The 19,116-nt window shown below is 38.9% G+C and overlaps 1 protein-coding gene across 2 annotated transcripts in view; it reads left to right on the top strand.

Moving 5' to 3' along the window:
* MAP9 (microtubule associated protein 9) overlaps positions 1 to 19,116 on the top strand; it is a 61,509-nt gene that overhangs the window by 8,232 nt on the left and 34,161 nt on the right. For both annotated transcript variants that reach the window (XM_060690874.2, XM_060690872.2), the window contains exons 5-9: positions 8,849 to 9,081; positions 9,370 to 9,481; positions 15,283 to 15,563; positions 16,210 to 16,256; positions 17,755 to 17,920. In XM_060690874.2, the coding sequence (XP_060546857.2) occupies positions 8,849 to 9,081; positions 9,370 to 9,481; positions 15,283 to 15,563; positions 16,210 to 16,256; positions 17,755 to 17,920 (839 nt within the window). The remainder of the gene's footprint in view (positions 1 to 8,848; positions 9,082 to 9,369; positions 9,482 to 15,282; positions 15,564 to 16,209; positions 16,257 to 17,754; positions 17,921 to 19,116) is intronic.

The following is a 19,116-nucleotide window of genomic DNA, read 5'->3' as shown; positions in this document are numbered from 1 at the left end:
ATGATGGTTGCAATGTGTGGGGTCATGTAATCACCTTTTGCAGCCTTCTGAAAAGCAAAGTTAATGGGGAAGTCAGATTCACTTGACAACTGTGTTACTGTCAAGCTTCGTTGTTATCTCCAAATAAATGAATTTCCAAACGCCCGATCTTTGAGGAAATGTTTCTCTTTATTGAGCATAACGAACTGACCCTGACTCAATGCGCAGTTAGCGCTGAACTTTGCCCCCCCCCCAAACCTCTCTTTCTGGTTCCCAATTCTCTGCATCTCATTGGCCATCTTCCAAGCCACTCTACTCATCCCATCTCTGTCAGTTCACAGGAATGTCCCCATCCCATCTCCGTGGAGACAGTTCTTCAGGGGAATTAAGTAGGTGAAAGTTTAAGCCTTTCCTCTCCTTCCTTATGGCATCTTGGAAGCTGACAGTTACTACTTTAACAATTGTAGTGATTAACTTAACTGTGGCAAGCAGGGTCATAAAATGAGGCAAATTCACTTAACAAATGTTTCACATAGAAACGGAATTTTTACGAAAGAAAGCATTAGAACAACTGACCTGAAAATTCAAGGAAATTACAACAGTGACCTTGAACACTACAGGAGCTGTGAGAAATTTTAAGGAGTTTTTGTTTTGTTTTAAGCTGCTTGGTCTCGACTTCTAAAGGAGGTATAAAGCTTTAAATTGGAGTGGATTGGACAAACATTTGTATTGGATATTATCTAGAAATATTATCTAGAAATAAAAAAGAGACTATATGGACTAAAATTTTAATAAAATATAAGTGGAAATACTAATAATCTTTTAAACTAATAATATGGAGTCTTGGATGTGTGAGGAATTAATTGAGATTAATTGAAAAACATGCGTGAATCAATAAAGGGCAATAAAAAGTCAGAAACTTTGTTAGAGCACACAAAACAGGAAAAAGAAAATATAAATGAGAAACAAGAAAATGATATTGAAGGAAAAAGAATTGAAGGCAAAATGTTAGATGATTACACTGGGATTTACAGTGGGAATATTTTCCAAAAAAAAGCAATCTAAGGGAAGAGAAGGAAATGGGAAAAGATTAGGTAACAGCAGGGGGCAAATTATGCGAGTGATAGACTCAAAAGTTAGAGAAAGGATTCAGGAGAAAAGACATAATAAATATAAAAATAAAAAAAAGAAGAAGAAAAGAAAAGGGGATGAAAGGAGAAAATCATTAAGAAATGGAATTTTGGTGAGACCAGGAGAAAATGGCTAAAAGGGGAAGAATAGTGGAAAGGAGGAAGGGAATTAAGATATATATTAGTAGATCTAAGACAGCAGTTCTCAACCTGGGGGTCGCGACCCCTTTGGGGGTCGAACAGCCATTTCACAGGGGTCGCCAAAGCCCTCTCTCGCCCCCCCCACGCCTTCACTCACCCTCACCCTCTGCCTCTGTTGGATCGCCGGGTCACTGTTCGCTTACCCCGCCCACTCCCAATCTATTGCTGTCTCCGGAGTCCCAGCTGATGGCTAGAGGGAAAAAAATTTTTAAATTCTTGCTGCAGGGCTTCAAAGAGCTAGCTGCAAAGAGATAAATTCCTGGAGCAATTTTTTTCCCCCTAGCTATGCTGAAAAGCGAAATTGAAAGTAAAGAAGGGTCTTTGCTGCAACGTGACAAAATGAGGCAGAGAGATTTCTTTTTCTTTTTCCTCACCAAAAAAGGTAGGTGCAAAACTGCAAACAATGGGAAATTTAGGACAAGAGGAGGTTCAAGATTTTAAAACACAAAAGAAAAAAAGCTCTATTTAACTAGGGAATTGTAATAATTGAGATACTATTAATTGCATATTGTGTTGAAAGCAGAAATGCTTAAGTTGTGGTTTGGAGGAATATATGGGGGAAATTATTTGGTTTATTATTATTGGTAAATATAATTAATTGATTTGTAAGAAATTGGATTGCATGGAAATAATTGGAATATTCATGTTCATATTGATTAATATACAAAAAGATAGTTATATAACTAATTGATTTATATTAAAATGTTGAATTTTTATTAAACAACTGTATTACATAATTACATAATTAACCAATGTGAAGATGGATATAAACACAGAAGGGGTATAATATAGAATAGAAGGGAAAAATTGAATTTGATTAAGATTAGAGATGAGGATGAAGGGTAATATTGGGTTTTTTAAAAAACAGATGAGGAATAAATATGGCAAAAAGGAAATATAGAAATTGTAAATTTAATTGAAATGACTAAATACTGTGTTGGAAGAAATATCCTTCTGGGTTCTGCTCCAAGTGGGGAAAAAGACACTGGAAACATGGAGACTGCTTGGAAAGATGGTTTAATGGTGGACAGGATCACATGGCTTGATGGGGCCCATTGTGTTAGTTTCTGTTGCTATTGTGCTGCAAATGTCCTTCGACAAAGGATTGACTTTCTGCCTCTGGCCCATTAACAAAGGGTGGGGGGCAGGAAGGTGGGAGCTGCTTTGTTTGTAAAATATGCTTCTCCATTTCTCATCCAGGGAAATATAATATTCTGCCTTTTTAATATTTCCCAAAATATTTCATTCTTCTAGGAAAGGGGTGGGTGCTAACCTCCTATAACTGTTTAAATTTGTGAACCGGCCAAATACTCTGTTCAAAGAAAATACGTTGTATGTTTGTATGTGTGTTTCTAATTATTGCTATTTATTCCTATTTGTTCTCTTTTATTCTTTAAAGTTTAACAATTCATTCTTTATCTTAATATCTTAATATTTGTTTGGGGTTGGCTTTCTTCCCTTTCATCTTTTTTATTGTACAGCAATCTTTCTCCTCAAACCTACCACCTCTGTCTTTTCTTTCTTACTTACTTTCTCTTCCCCCCCCTCTTCTTCTTCTCCCTACTTCCTCTTTCTTTCTCCTTCTCCTCCTCTCTTCCTCCCTCTCTTACCTTCACTCCTACTCTAATTTCCCTTCCCTTCCTTCATCCCTCTCTATTGCTGTATCCTTTTATGCATATGGACTACTCAGAGGGCTGAAAAAGTTATTTTTGACTGGTCCTCACACTTTTGACCAGTCCTCGAATTTACGACTGTCCTCACATTTTACGTTTTTTGCCCTATCTTATACCATGTTGAAGAGAAGCAGTTGTGAAATGAGTGACATGGTTGTTAAGAATGCTGCACAGGCATAAATGTGAGGATGGTCATAAGTGTGAGGACCAGTCAAAAGTGCGAGGACCTGTCAAAAATGACTTTTTTCAGCCCTCTGAGTAGTCCCTATACACATAGCCATGGCCACCCGGTCACATGACCAGCTAGCCACGCCCAGCCAGTCACATGACCTCCAAGCCACACCCACAAAATAAGCCACACCCACAGAACCGGTAGTAAAAAAATTTAGAACCCACCCCTGGTTGGGGGTCACCACAACATGAGGAACTCTATTAAAAGGTCGCGGCATTAGGAAGGTTGAGAACCAGTGATCTAAGGGAACTGTATTAATAATAGTAATTGTGAATGTAAAAAGTAAATATGATGTTTATTGTGTATTGTAAAATGGAACAGCAGATGAAATATGAAGTGTTAATTAGGTTAAATTATGAAAATAATTGAAATTAAGATACAAAATTGAAATGTAAAAAAAAGTGTGATGGGGATTTTGAAATATGTTGTAAATGAGGAAATAAAATAATTAATTGATGCTATAATAGAAGTCAGGAATTAAGGGCGGAGAGTGATATTGCTTATGTATTAAGAAGAGATAAGATGTGGAAGACCAATTAAAAAAGGTTCTTGAAGGAGCTTGGGACATTCCCCACCTCTCAATCCTGCGATTCAGCTGAGGCTCTGGTGGCATCCTGGGAACAGGTGGCTACCAATGCCTTGGACAGAATCACACCTTTGCGGCCTCTAACCCGACGCAGATCCCGGATTGCTCCTTGGTTTTCCATGAAGCTCCGGGAAATGAAACGTCAGAAAAGACACTTAGAGGAGAGTTGGAGGTCCTCCCGATCTGAATCTGACCGAACACAGTTAAGAACCCATATTAGGTCTTATCTAGTGGCGATGGAAGCGGCGAAACGTCACTCTTTCGCCCCCCTCATTGCATCTGCAGAAAACCGCCCAGCAGCCCTGTTTCGTGTGACCCGCTCCCTCCTCAATCAGGGAGCGAGGGAAGACCCTTTGAAGGGCAGAGCTGAGAATTTTGTACAGTTTCTGCATGATAAAATCGCTCAGATCCGGATCAGATTGGACTCTAACTGGGCAGAATCCAATCGGGAGACTAGGGTGGGTCTTGAGAATAATATCTGGATTGAGTTTGACCCTATTTCTGTCAAGGAAGTGGACAGGATTGTGGGCAAACTTAGTTCCTCCACTTGCTTATTGGACCCTTGTCCCTCCTGGTTGGTTTCGGCTGCCAGAGAGGTGACTAGAGACTGGATCCAGGCAATTGTCAACGCTTCGTTGAGAGAGGGGAACTTCTCCGCCTCTCTTAAGGAGGCAGTGGTTCGACCTCTCCTCAAGAAGCCTTCCCTGGATCCAGACTCACTTAATAACTATCGTCCCGTCTCCAACCTTCACTTCATCGCGAAGGTTGTTGAGACTGTAGTGGCTCAACAGCTCCCACAATTCCTGGAGGAAACAGACTACCTTGACCCGTACCAATCAGGCTTCCGACACGGTCACAGCACAGAAACGGCATTAGTCTCTCTGGTGAATGATCTCTGGCGGGCTCGGAATGGGGGTTGTTCCTCCATCCTGGTCCTACTTGACCTCTCAGCAGCTTTTGATACCATCGACCATGGTATCCTACTGCAGCGACTTGTGGGGTTAGGGGTGGGAGGCACTGTCTTACGGTGGTTTTCCTCTTACCTCTCAGGTCGCTTTCAGTTTGTATGGGCGGGAGGGCAGAGATCCACCCCGAGGCCCCTTAATTGTGGGGTGCCTCAGGGGTCGGTTTTCTCCCCCCTGCTCTTTAACATCTATATGAAGCCACTGGGTGAGATCATTCGTGGCTTTGGGGTGAGATATCATCAATATGCTGATGATACCCAATTATACATCTCCACCCCAGACCACCCCAGAGATGCCCTTTCCGTGATGTTCCATTGCCTGGAGGAGGTACGGGCCTGGATGGGCAGAAACAGACTCAAACTCAATCCCTCTAAGACTGAGTGGCTGTGGATGCCGGCATCTCGGGTTTCAGAGGCTCCATCACTTTTGATAGATGGGGAAAAACTTGCACCCGTTGATAGGGCTCGCAACTTGTGTGTCCTCCTGGATGCCCGGCTATCCCTAGAAGACCATCTAACGGCCGTGACCAGGGGGGCCTTCACACAGGTTCGCCTGGTGCGCCAGTTGCTACCTTTCCTGGACTGAGATGACCTTCGCACAGTCACTCATGCCCTGGTTGCTTCCCGCTTGGATTACTGCAATTCCCTCTACATGGGCCTGCCCCTGAGATGCACCCGAAGACTCCAGCTGATCCAGAATGCAGCTGCACGGGTTGTTATGGGAGCCCTTCGTTACTCCCATATAACACCCCTCCTGCGTGAGCTGCACTGGTTACCAGTGGTTCTCCAGGTCCGCTTCAAGTTGCTAGTCCTCACCTATAAGGCCCTTCATGACTTAGGTCCGGGATATTTGCCTTCTCCTGCCTGCCTCTCACCATCCTGTCGTTCACATAGGGCCGCTCTCCTCAGGGTTCCGACGGCGAGCCAATGTCACCTTGCTGTGCCCAGGGGTAGGGCGTTCTCTGTGGGTGCTCCCACCCTCTGGAATGAATTGCCTACTGAGCTCCGGACAGCTCCTGATCTCCGCTCCTTCCGTCGGGACTTGAAGACTTGGCTTTTCAAACAAATAGGCTGAGACTGATTCCAGGCTTTATTATTTACTACTAATTAATTATTTGGATTAAATTATGATTTTATTGTACTTGTTTCTTAACTTGTGTTCGCCGCCCTGAGTCCTTCGGGAGAATGGCGGCATATAAATACATGTAATAAATAAATAAATAAATAAATTAAGTTAAAGGATTTCAATGTAAGAATTGAATAAGATGAAATTTATTGTTTATAAGCAAAAAATGTGATGGGGATTATAAGAAATATATTTTATAAATGGAGAAATAAGATAATTAATTGAAGTAATGCTAAGAAATTAGTATTTGAACGGCGGATGATGATACTGTTTATATATTAAGTATTAAGAGATTAAGATAAGATTAAAAAAATAGAGAAAAAAGAATATTATGGCAGAAAACGAAATATGTAAATTGTATCTGGAAAAAACAAAAAAGATTGGAATAGATTATAAAAATCAATATATAATTATGTTATAAGTTGTAAAAGTTGTGACCCGGTCAATACTCTGTTCATAAAATATGTATGTAAAAGAAAAATTTAATAAAACTTGTCAAAAAAAAAAAAGAAAGAAATGGAATTTTCGGGCTCAATTGTGGGCATGTCGAAGATTACCTGTATTTAGATGCCAGGCATTGCTTTTTAAATTCAACATTGCACCATTGTGAATAAATGTAACTGAATCCTAGTGAAAATGCTACAAAGAATAACGGTTATTATACAAAGCAAAGAAACTCATTTCCAGTCAAAACTGAATCAAATCTTGACTTATATTTTGATACATTGTATTATTTCAACAGTTTTGTATATGTCTGTATATGTGTTATAGATAGATAGATAGATAGATAGATAGATAGATAGATAGATATAGAGATATAGATATATGTGATATAGATATATGATATAGATATATAAATATCTATAGATACCTATATATAGATATCTATCGATACACACAGACCCACAAACATACAAATAAAATTGAATTAACTTTCAATTATTTATATAGCTTAGATTATTAAAAATAGAGAAGAAAAAAATATTATCCACACTAATTACAATTTAGGACAGTAATGGCAAACCTTTTTGGTACCGAGTGCTGAAAAAGTCACTTGAAAATGTTACGCGCACGCACGCACTCATCAGGACCGCACTTGGGAAAACTGAACTTCTGGGTTCTAGCGTGCATGCGTGCCCGACAATCATCTGGCTGGTGTACATGCACAGGCCGGTTTTCGGCACTGCCACGCGTGAAGGGATCACGCTCTGGAAAAGCTGAACTTCCAGGTTCTAGCGTGCAGGCACGCCTGACAATTAGCTGGCCGGCACGCATGCGCAGGCCAGTTTTCGGCACTGCCGTGCACATGAATGACAGCTGATCATTGAGCACGCATGCGGGCCAGAAACCCAGAAGGCAAACAGGCAAGGCCGCACGTGCCGGGCAACATGGCTTCGTGTGCCACTTTGGGCATGTGTGCCATAGGTTCGCCATCATGGATTTAGGATGTCAATAATACAAGGATAAAATGTTGAGTACAGTATAACATTGAAAAAAGAACTGCTGTGACAGGTATGGTAAAGGATTCAAACTTTATATTAAAGTGCATTTATTTATTAGCTGTCTATTTATTTATATTCCACCTTTATTATTTTTATAAATAACTCAAGGCAGTGAATATACTATATAATACTCCTTCCTCTTCCTATTTTCCCCACAACAACAACCTTTTGAAATGGGTTAGTCTGAGAGAGAATGATTGGCCCATAATCACCCTGCTAATTTTCATGCTGAAGGTGGGACTAGCACTCAGTGTCTGCATTGTTTTGTTACAATTTGTGTGTGTGTGTGTGTGTTTAACATGTTAATGAAAGGAATAAATTGAAAAACTAATAGTATTTTGATTAGGTTCCTTCTAAACTAGGGAAGTACATTTTAAACTATAACTAGCTGAACTTCATATAGTATCAAAATACTTAGTGACAAGCATAGAGCAAAGTGCTGGGAGAACATTGACTTTAAATAGTTTAATAGCTGTTGAAAAATAATTATTACCAAATTAACCTACATATCTGGCAATAAGAGAAGCTTTTGGGGCTTTTACTAGAAATCATCTTGTTTTATTAACCCAGCAGGAAGAAGATTGAAAATAGACAACCTAGAAAATGAAAGGATTTTATTGGCTCAATGAGTTTGCCATTGATCATCCATCTAATTGGGGCCTTAAAGCATTTTCTAGAGTCCTTGTATTGGAATTAGTTTATTTTGAAGTGTTTGCTAGAGCAGCAGAATGATCAAGCTTTGAGGCCCAGTTGGGTTACGGACAGTATATCTGCATTATCAACATAAAGATGAAGTGATAGACAAGGGAAGGAGGTTAGAATTATGGTTTAGCAGCAACATTGTTAATGAAAACGGTGTATAATAATCAAGGGAAGATTCAGCCTGACTTTAATACCTTTGCTAGCAAAGATGGGTTCAGTTAGATCACCAAAGATATTAACCTTAACTTCAATGGTTCCACCATGCTGTATTAGCATTATTAGCCAGAGAAGTTATCAGATTATAGTTCTAGTACCTAAATTGGGTGGGGTGGGGGTAGAATTTAAGGAATTATTTATGGTTATGAAGAAGGGAGCAAGCTTACAAGGCAACCATGTCATGTAGAATTGTAGAAGTTTTTTTTTCTTTTATATGGTTGCTGACGTTTCACCCAATATATCAGGAGCAATGGGGAACAGATGGTTTATCTGAATTGCAGATTAGAGTGCTACTACAGAAATTAATTACTTTCAAAAGAGCCCTGCCTGCTGATAAAAAGAAATGAATTTTAGAAATAAATACAAGCTCATATCTATCAGAAAGTCCCAGAATATAACAAACCTTTGGACACATATTAGCAGATGTTTGAAACTCTGACTATAACTGACTGAAGACAGCATTTATGGAATTTAAATTTAGTTTAAATGAACATTTTTAGAAGTAGGTAATAATTATATTCTTTATATTTTTCTCAGCTGAAAATATAAGCATTCCTGCATTATATGATTTTTCAAAGCCATCTCCTCAACATAGAAGTATTTTGAGGAAAAGTAACCATGTAGAAGACTACGAAGGAACCAAGGCAGAGGGAAGAGTACCTAATCACCATCGGCTGTTTTCATTATCTGCACCATCTTCTGAAACAAGATTAAATGACCAAATGATGAAATCTGAAAGAAGAGCACTTTCTGAAAGTCCTGGTGCTGAGGTTAGCAGAGTATTGTAACTCTTACATATGGTACAAAATACCCAAAGAAAATTTACTATAAGAATCTCATCTTTCCACATTTTAAGCTGACTTGATTAAGATTTTAAGTTAATTGACCAACTTAATGATAAATACAGTATACTTCATATAATTATTATTGACTCTGTTCTGTGCATTTAATTCCTCTTTTTTCTTTTGCCATTTAGTGGTGCCATTGAGTGTGTCTATGTATGTTGCATTTGTATATATATATTTTAAGATACCCAAGACTCTTTATTTACATTCTAGGGCCCCTTGATTGCAAACTCCTCATCCTCATTATCTATCCATTTTTCATTGGTAAATGAGAAAACTGGAGATTCTAATTTGGCAATATCTGGAAATGAAATCTCCTCTAAAGGTAAATATATGAAGATATAATACTTTAAAATATTATTTATAATGTATAGGATGTTTTAGTTATTTATTTATTTAAAAGATTTATGTGGCTGCCCATCATACAGCATAATTTTAGGTGATTTGCAACTACAATAAAACCACAAACACAATAAAAACCAGAAAACAAAATTAAAACCCAGCATCTCACTCATCCTCATGAGTTGATCCAATAAACTGTCTATAGACTGTCAACTTCCAATACTACTTATGTCTAAATCACTATTAGGAATCTAGTGCAATTTTCCTTGAAGTAATTTCTGGCCATTAGCCTACATTTTTCAGAAGGAGACTAGAGAATTAAGCTCCTATACTTTGGGTGTGTAATTTATATCCTATTTTCTTTTGTTCTAAAATTAAATTTCTGTTATAAAAACCCTATGTTGCTGCTGATGTACATCATTAAGCCAGTTTTCATAGTTTAAATATAAGTCATGGTTTAGTGGCTACCTGTCTTACAATTTGTCTCTTTGTGTTTTGCATTGATGAAGCCCAGGGTCTAACTGCTATACAGAAGTTGTTATTCACTTGCTGGTTAGAAATAGATCTGTGATTTTAGACAGAGGTGGGTTTCAGCAGGTTCTGACCAGTTCTGGAGAACCGATAGGGGAAATTTTGAGTATTGGAGAACCGGTAGTAAAAATTCTGACTGACCCCACCCCTATCTATTCTCTGCCACCCAAGTCCCAGCTGATTGGGAGGAAATGGGGATTTTGCAGTAACCTTCCCCTGGATTGGGGTGGGAATGGAGATTTTACAGTATCCTTCCCCTGCCATGCCCACCATGCCATGCCCACCAAGCATGCCACACCCACCAAGCCACACCCACAGAACCGGTAGTAAAAAGTTTTGAAACCCACCACTGATTTTAGAGCAAAGTGAGGTAGTTTGCTATAAGAATTGGGATGGTTGAATAGGCAAAATGCTGCTGACTGTATTTCTAAGTGTTCCAATTATTTTATAATTCTCTCACAATTATCTGCCATTATATTCTCATATTTTGATGAATTCAAGAGCTAGAAATAACATTTTTCAATAAAATCGTAAATGATTTTCAAATAGGTTAATGTTTAATATCACTTTCAATCCAGCTGTACAGCAACATATTGTCAATCCAGTATAATCCATTGTGGAAGTCCTCTTTCCTAACCCCCTTCCTTCCTCCCTCCCTCCCTCCCTTCCTCCCATCCATGGCAATCATGTCCAGTGCCAAAAAATAAAATTTCTTGAAAATTTTTCATCTGCGCTATATTATATTCTTTCTTCCATGGAATTAATATTTTTTCTTGTTGGGTTTAAATACATTTTAAGTATCTAGATTTAATGAAGTAAAATCCACAAACACTAAATTATAAATATACTTGTCTCAGATTATCTAAGTGACAATTCCAGGATTACAATTATTAAATGCTTTCCCTATTATAATACTTTAGAAAAGGTATTTAAGACGTAGATTTCCAGATTTATTAGAGAAATACAACCCCTGAATGATAGTTGCTTTTTCCCTTTTTCTGTATTTGACCTTGATCTCTCCAACATGGAGATCATGATTACATTATCAATCATAGTATATATATATCATCCTTAACAGAAGGTAAACTGGGGCTACCCTTGAAGAGTATCCAAAAACATCAGCTGCATGGACCGTTATACTGCTGTTCTGTGAGCAGCACTGATTGCCAGTTTTCTTCTGGGTCCAATTGAAGGTGTTGGTTATCACCTTTAAAGCCCTTCATGGCATGGGTCCAGGCTGTCTGAGAAACCAGCTCATCTTGATGGGATTAACATGCCCTACCCATGCTGGTAGAAGGGGCATGCTGGGCACCCCAAGGTCCAAAAGAAGAGCCTTTTCTGCTGTGGCTCCTGCCCTCTGGAACATCATGCCCCACACAATGAGATCTGCACTCAACTTTTTGGCCTTCCAAAAGGGCTTGAGACATGGCTGTGCCAATTAATCTGGACCCCAGTCGGGGTGTGGCACTTTGGAAATGGCTGATGGATTAATTAGCACCTCTTCTCCTCACTCTTCATCCTGGTTATTTTTACTTTAATTGAATTTTAAATTTATGAGCCTTGTTTATTGTTTTAATGTTTTATAATATATTTTAATTGAATGTCTGAAAGGTGCATCAAGTCGCCTATTTATTTAATAGATAAATAAAATAAAAAAGCTACTTCCTATCAATAGCAATTCTATTGGTTGTGTGCAATTAGACTGTTGTGTTATATTTATCTCCCCCAGTGGAATTGCTTTATGTGTTTATTAGTGGCAAAATTATAGCTATTAAGATATTTTCTTAAGGCAAATAATCCTTGAAATCAGCTGCTAATTTCAGCATGGTTTCTGCATAATCATACCATATGCACACCACTAAGCATCTGACAGAGAAGGGTTTTCACAGAACCCAACAGAATTTACCCACACATATAGACAGTTTATCTGTAGCATATACCCAAAGGAAAGCATCTTTTACACTATACACACAAAGGAAACTATCCTTATAGTGTAGAGGAAATACACAGGTATCTGCCTCCCTTAATCCCATTCACCTTGTCTCTTCACTCAATCAAATATGTTCTTGCATTTCCTGGTGTACATGGATATATGTAGTGGCCAAAATTGTGGAAACCTTTTGGGAAAAGTGCATTTTTGAGGTTTGATGGCTAAAAGAGCTTATAGTGGACTACAGAAGGAATAGATCAGACATCCAGCCCTTGCTTATCAATGGACACTGAGTGGAGCAAGTGACCAGTTTTAAGTTTCTAGGTGTTATCATAAAAGAGGACCTAACCTGGAGCACTCACATTGCAGCACTGCTCAAAAGGGCCCAGCAGAGATTATACTACCTGAGACTTCTCAGGTAACAACAACTGAATGAAAAACTCTGGTGGCTTTTTACTGCTGCACCATAGAGAGTATTTTAACTTACTGCATCTGTGTATGGTTTGCAAATTGCACAGTGGCAGATAGGACAGCACTCCAGAGGGTCAACGTCATTACCCAGAGGATCACTGGTTGCCCTCTCCCCTTTTTGGAAGAGCTTTAAAGCTCCCGCTGCCTTAAGAAAGTTCAAAACATTCTTAAAGATCCATTTCATCCTGGGCACCCTTTTTTTGAACTATTACCATCTGGCAGACGGTACAGGATAATAAAAACAAGGACAAATAGGCTGAAAAACAGCTTCTATCCCAGGGCAATAACCATATTGAATTCTACGGTATAGTGCAATATCGGGTTTTCAATTTTAATTATATAGAATGTAAAGGATGTATGTTTGTGTTTTTATTTTTATAGTTATAATGTACACTGAAAACGGCATTTAATTTCATTGTACAATGTGCAATGACAATAAAGTAAACTAAACTAAATGACACCACATTTTTGTTTGGAGTAGTACCATAAAATTATGTATCAATGGAAAGATAATTTAATCAAGAATGTAATGCTTTTCAACCTTTGTTTGAGAGATAAAAGTGGCTTTTTTCGTGGAATTCTAGATTTTAGGCCAAATTCCTGCAGTCTGTGCCAAACAATCCTTGCACTCAACTTCACATTGCATTGCGCCATTTCATCTTGTATACACCAGATGATTTTCTTCTGTCATGTAGGTACAGTCTCTTAATTCTTCTATCATCACTTGCTGTTGTGCACCTTTTCCTGCCTTTACCAGTGTGGTTTTGTAGTGACTGAGTCTCCTTATACCTCTTCAAAAACTTAGAAATGCCATCTTTGGTTAAGTTTCCTCTCATTTCTTTATAACTGTAACCTTGTTCACTTAAGAATACTATTTTACATCGCTTTCTGGGCGACCAGTCAATTCTTTGTACCATTACTTTAAGTTTATTACGTTTTACAAGCTCACTAAATGAAAGAACACAAAAACCCCAATCAACTTGATAGTGATCACATAACACACTGAAAAATGTCCTCCTCTCAGCTTCAATACATGACATCAATAACTGAATCCTACTGTGATCTGATTGGCTCATTGCCCAAACAAGATGTCACCTGATTGGCTCTCTAAACACTCATGCTCATTGGCTACAATCAGATGAAGGAAAGCTACCTGATATCAAGTTGTACTTGAGTACTAAGCAAGAAAAAAGTTCCTTTTTCTGGTTATTTGGCTATAACTTTTCATAGAATGCAGATAATTGAACAAACTTTGTCGCATTATCTTTCCATTGATACATAATTTTATGGTACTACTAAAAAAAATGGTACTATAGCCATCAATTCTCAAAAATACACTTTTCCCAAAAGGTTTCCACAATTTTGGCCACTACTGTATATGTATTGAAGAATTAGTGTGATTTATATTTGCTGCATATGCAATTCTGAGGTACATGTATACACCTTCACATACGTTTGTCTGAATTCTTTTGTTATCATCTTTGTTAATTTTCTTTAAAATTACCGTATTTTCCGGCGTATAAGACGACTTTTTAACACATGAAAATCTTCTCAAAAGTCGGGGGTCGTCTTATACGCCGGGTGTAGTTCTCCTGTAACCAGGCAGACCAGCCCGAAAGGCTCTGACGAGCCTTAAATGGCTCTGGCGATCCCAGTTCTGGCGATCCCAGCTCTGACAATCCCAGCTGAGTTCCCTGCAACTCAGCTGGGATCGCCAGAAACCACGTAAAAGGGAAAAAGTTTTTTCCCTTTTACTCTGAGGATCCCAGCTCTGACGATCCCAGCTGAGTTCCCTGCAACTCAGCTGGGATCGCCAGAAACCACGTAAAAGGGAAAAAGTTTTTTCCCTTTTACTCTGAGGATCCCAGCTCTGACGATCCCAGCTGAGTTCCCTGCAACTCAGCTGGGATGGCAAGAGCCATGTAAAAGGGAAAAAGTTTTCCCCCTCCAGCTTGCTTACCTCAGCTGCTAATCGCAACGCTTGCCTTGCTTTGCTTGCTTGAATCTATTCAGGCAAGCAAGCAACTCCCTGCCTGCAATCAAGCAAGGAGTTAGTTGTGGACTTCAACTCCCAGAATTCCTCAGCCAGCAAAGCAAAGCTGGCTGAGGAATTCTGGGAGTTGAAGTCTACAAGTCTTAAAGTTGCCAAGGTTGGAGACCCCTGTTCTATTGGGTAAGATTTTTCCCCTTTGGGAGCTTTAAAAAAAATAGTCAATTGGGGGTTTTTTAGTTGTTCTTTTTTAGACCTAGCCATTTAGGAAGCCGTTTAGGAAGTTTTAAATTTAGCTTTCATATAAAAATAAAAATAAAATAAAATAAAATAATATTTGTGCAGCTTTCTGAGATTTAGTGTGTTTCTGTAGTGTTTGACTCCAATTACACAAACACACAAAATCTCACAAAGCTGTATGTGGAATTTTGTGTGTGTAAAGTGTGAAAGTTGGTTTTTTGGACTTTTTGTGGCTGTGTGAGGTTCCTGCTTGTTGCAGGGGCCATTTTGGGTCTAGCACAGCTGCTTTTACATTGTGGGTGAGCCAGTTGTGTTGTGTTGTGTGTGTTTAGAGTGTGAAAGTTTTTTGGGGGGGCTTTTTGTGGCTGTGTGAGGTTCCTGCTTGTTACAGGGGCCATTTTGGGTCTAGCACAGCTGCTTTTACATTGTAGGTGAGCCAGTTGATGTTTTTTAATTTTTATTTGGTGTGCATTGGAAGAGGGGCAGTCTTATATGGCAAGTATAGCCCAAACCCTATATTTTAACAGGAAAAGTTGGGGGTCGTCTTATATGCCCAGTCGTCTTATACGCCGGAAAATACGGTAATAAAATTGATAATTTTAACTTTTCCTTTTAAAAATAGATAATGAACATAAAGAAATTGACTGTTGCCAGGATCTCAGATTGCCGGAGAATGACAGAAAATCTCCTTCAGTGATTGAATTAATGATGACCACAGTTTATGAGAATACTAAGAAGCAATATAAGTCAACTGAACACTTTCTAGAACAAAAAGTGCAGATGTTAAAACCCAATGTCATTGAAGATAATTCTATTGAGACACCAAAAGATGATAAATCAAAACAGAAAGTAGCATTAACAACTTCAAAATCTATAATGGATAATTCAAAGGATTTTGTAAAGGTAATATTTATTGATCGTTATCATGTATTTGTGGCAGGAATCAAATTAATATGACTGCTGATAAAACTTGACATGATTGCTGCACAATGCAGCATAATGTTAAAATGTTCATACATGATATACACAATATGTTTATACATAACTATTACAAGCTTAAACTTGGATCTATGTTGTAATGTTAAGTGACAAAGGTCAGTATTTGTATTTGTTTCTAATGGAATTATCTTTTCTTTCTCTATGCAAAGTAAGTACTTAAAAAAACCAATTAAGAGTTTTAAGTGTTGAATAGTAGCATAACAGTTATAGGTTATATTTAAAAATATAATTGTATTTAATGAACATATTACTTCTTTTCTGAGAAAAAGTTGATTTCCTCTCATTTATAACATAATGCCTATAATCCCTCTTTATTGCTACTCTGGAATGTAGCCCAATTTTATAGGGCTATTTGAAAAAGGGAAAGAAAATGACATCAAGCAAGGCTTCTTGGGCTTTGTTAGACTTCGTGTATGTGCTGTAAAGGAAATTGTATATCACAACTGTTCCATCTTTTTTCAGACCTTTAATTTTATATACCAGCATAGGTACTAAATGGGTAATTTGGGTCTTTACTGGGTCATACAACCAATTTTTTTTCTTATATTAGGAAGAGTGTGAAGAGGTAGAGGCAGTTCCACAAAAAGCAAAAATCAGGTAGGAAATTTATTTTTTTCGCAAAGAACTAATTGGAAATATGAATAACTGTATCTTTTTGGGTTAGGAAACTTCATTATTTATATATTATTTATATTCTACATAGTTAACAATAATTTGACATACCGGTATATGCTGTATGAAGTGGCATGATATTAAAATTTTCACAATTTATATTATGATACATAGCATAGCATAGCATTAGTATAGTATAGCCTTTATTGTCATTGTACATCATGTATACAATGAAATTGGTTAAATTACAGACAATATAATTTAATATATGTAATTAGACTTGAGTTAGATGACTGAAGAGGCAGTACTCATTTTCCAAAGCAATGTTCTGAAATACGTTTTAATTCATGATTGATATTATTGTATTTCCCAAAATCATTGTTTTTGTTGAACAGAACCTATTTAATCTTTATTATTTTAGAATCAGGTCAAACTGTTTGATGGAAAGGACAATCCAGGCAGAGTAAAAGGAAGGAGTTTTTAAAAATACATGACACCTACACAGGAGGAAAATACTAGTTTTGCCATGAAGCTGCTGTTACCAGTTTTCTTTTACCTTCTCGTTTCCTTCCTTCCTTCCTTTCTATATTGCTACTCTTACTATATTTTAGTCCTTTTAATTTTTTTAGTTGCTTGCCCCTGATCATAGGTAAAGGTAAAGGTTCCCCTCGCACATATGTGCTAGTCGTTCCTGACTCTAGGGGGCAGTGCTCATCTCCGTTTCAAAGTCGAGGAGCCAGCGCTGTCCGAAGACGTCTCCGTGGTCATGTGGCTGGCATGACTAAACGCCAAAGGCACATGGAACACTCTTACCTTCCCACCAAAGGTGCTCCCTATTTTTCTACTTGCATTTTTTATGTGCTTTCGAACTGCTAGGTTGGCAGAAGCTGGGACAAGTAACGGGAGCTCACCCCATTATGCGGTGCTAGGGATTCGAACCGCTGAACTGCCAACCTTTTGATCGACAAGCTCAGTTTCTTAGCCATAAATAAACTATATGTATATGTATATAATAATAATATAATTAATCCCAGATAAAAATTATTATATTAAAAAAGACAGTTGTTTTCACTTGCCTAGACTAAATGTTCTAATGACAGTTTCTAGTTCACAGACATATAATAGTTCTTTAGACAATATGGAAACGTTGAATTCTATATTTCTTCTTCCATAGAAGGACGTTTCTGTCATAATGTTCTTCTCAGCTTTTCCTTTCAATAATTAATTGGATTGCAGAGTGAACAGAGCTTTTGCAACGTCTAGCAGCTTCAATCAAAGGGCAAGAAGCTTGCCTTCTGGAGTCCATTGACTACATAGAATATATTAGGCTGGATGTAATATTTTTGTTTCTTGAATTGTGCTTTCAGTATTGCAGTTGTGTTTTTAAGACTGTAATAAACCTCAGAATGCATGTATTTTCTTAGAATATCACTCTGTATTTATGTAATTGATTCATAATTTAGTATGATACTTTTATTTACAGGTCTTTGAGCACTACATATTTGAAGAAAACAGGGAAATACTCTCCTGTCCCAAGAAGTACATCTGCTCAATATTTAGGGACATTGAAATTATTGGACAACAAACATCTACAAAAATACAGTGCTGAGCTAGATAAAGCAGATAGTTTACGAGCAGCTGTTTACCAGGTATGTGTTTAGCATATTTAATATTATTTAATTTTAATTTAATTTAATTTCCAATTTATATACCACCCTTCTCCCTGAGGACTCAGGGCGGTGTACAGCCAAGATAACTTCCACTCAGTCTTGGAAGGGTTGAGCCTGAGCCTGTTCCTCCCCATCCAGATCCGCACAGCCTCCAGGCACTGGGACATCACTTCAAGGGCATCGTTGGGGTGGCCTGGGGTGGAGATGTATCAGCGTACTGGTGGTATCTCACCCCAAAGCCACGGATGATCTCGCCCAGCGGCTTCACATAAATGTTGAACAGAAGGGGCGAGGGGACCGATCCCTGCGGCACTCCACAGATGAGAGGCCTCGAGGTCGACCTCTGCCCCCCTGCCAACACAAACTGCGACCGGTCGGAGAGAAAGGAGGAGAACCACCGCAACACAGTGCCTCCCACCCCCAACTCTTCCAGCCGGTGCAGCATGATACCATGGTCGATGGTATCAAAAGCCGCTGAGAGATCTAATAGGACCAGAACAGAGGAATAACCCCTGTCCCAAGCCCTCCAGAGATCATCCACCAACGCGACCAATGCCGTTTCCGTGCTGTGCCCAGACCTGAAACCCGACTGGAACGGATCTAGATAGGATGTTTCCTCCAGGAATTGCGGAAACTGTTGCGCGACCACACTCTCAACAACCTTCGCAATGAAGCGAAGGTTGGAAACAGGACGATAGTTGGCCAATATTGCTGGATCCAGGGACGGCTTCTTGAGGAGAGGCCTCACCACCGCCTCTTTCAGGGCAGCGGGGAAGTGACCCTCACTCAACAAAGCATTAATGACGCCCTGGAGCCAGCCTCGTGTAACCTCCCGGGAAGCCAGTACCAACCAGGAGGGACAGGGGTCCAGTAAACATGTGGCCGCACTGGGGACTTCCGGCGGTGACATCATCGTGTTAGGGACGAAAGGAACGGTTCTCCGTTCTCCAAGTCCCTAATATCGCCGATTTAGGAGCCGATTTAGGCACTACTGACCTCGGATAGGTCAATAGAAAAAAGGGGAAACTCCGAGGACCTCGGGGAGGACAGCAATCCCCCTGAAGGTTCAGGAAACCCCCCTTAATCCTGATCGGGGAAAAACCAGCCACCCGGCTGGCCAGAAACGTTGACAGCTGACTAAGAGGGAAGCGAAAATCAAATAAAGAAGACTTCGG

The sequence above is a fragment of the Pantherophis guttatus genome, chromosome 8 (assembly GCF_059756535.1).
Source record: "Pantherophis guttatus breed Tessera chromosome 8, ASM5975653v1, whole genome shotgun sequence".
In the NCBI taxonomy this organism is placed as follows: Eukaryota; Metazoa; Chordata; class Lepidosauria; order Squamata; family Colubridae; genus Pantherophis; species Pantherophis guttatus.
Note: the sequence above shows the minus strand (reverse complement) of the source record. Positions and strands in the feature narration are given on the sequence as shown.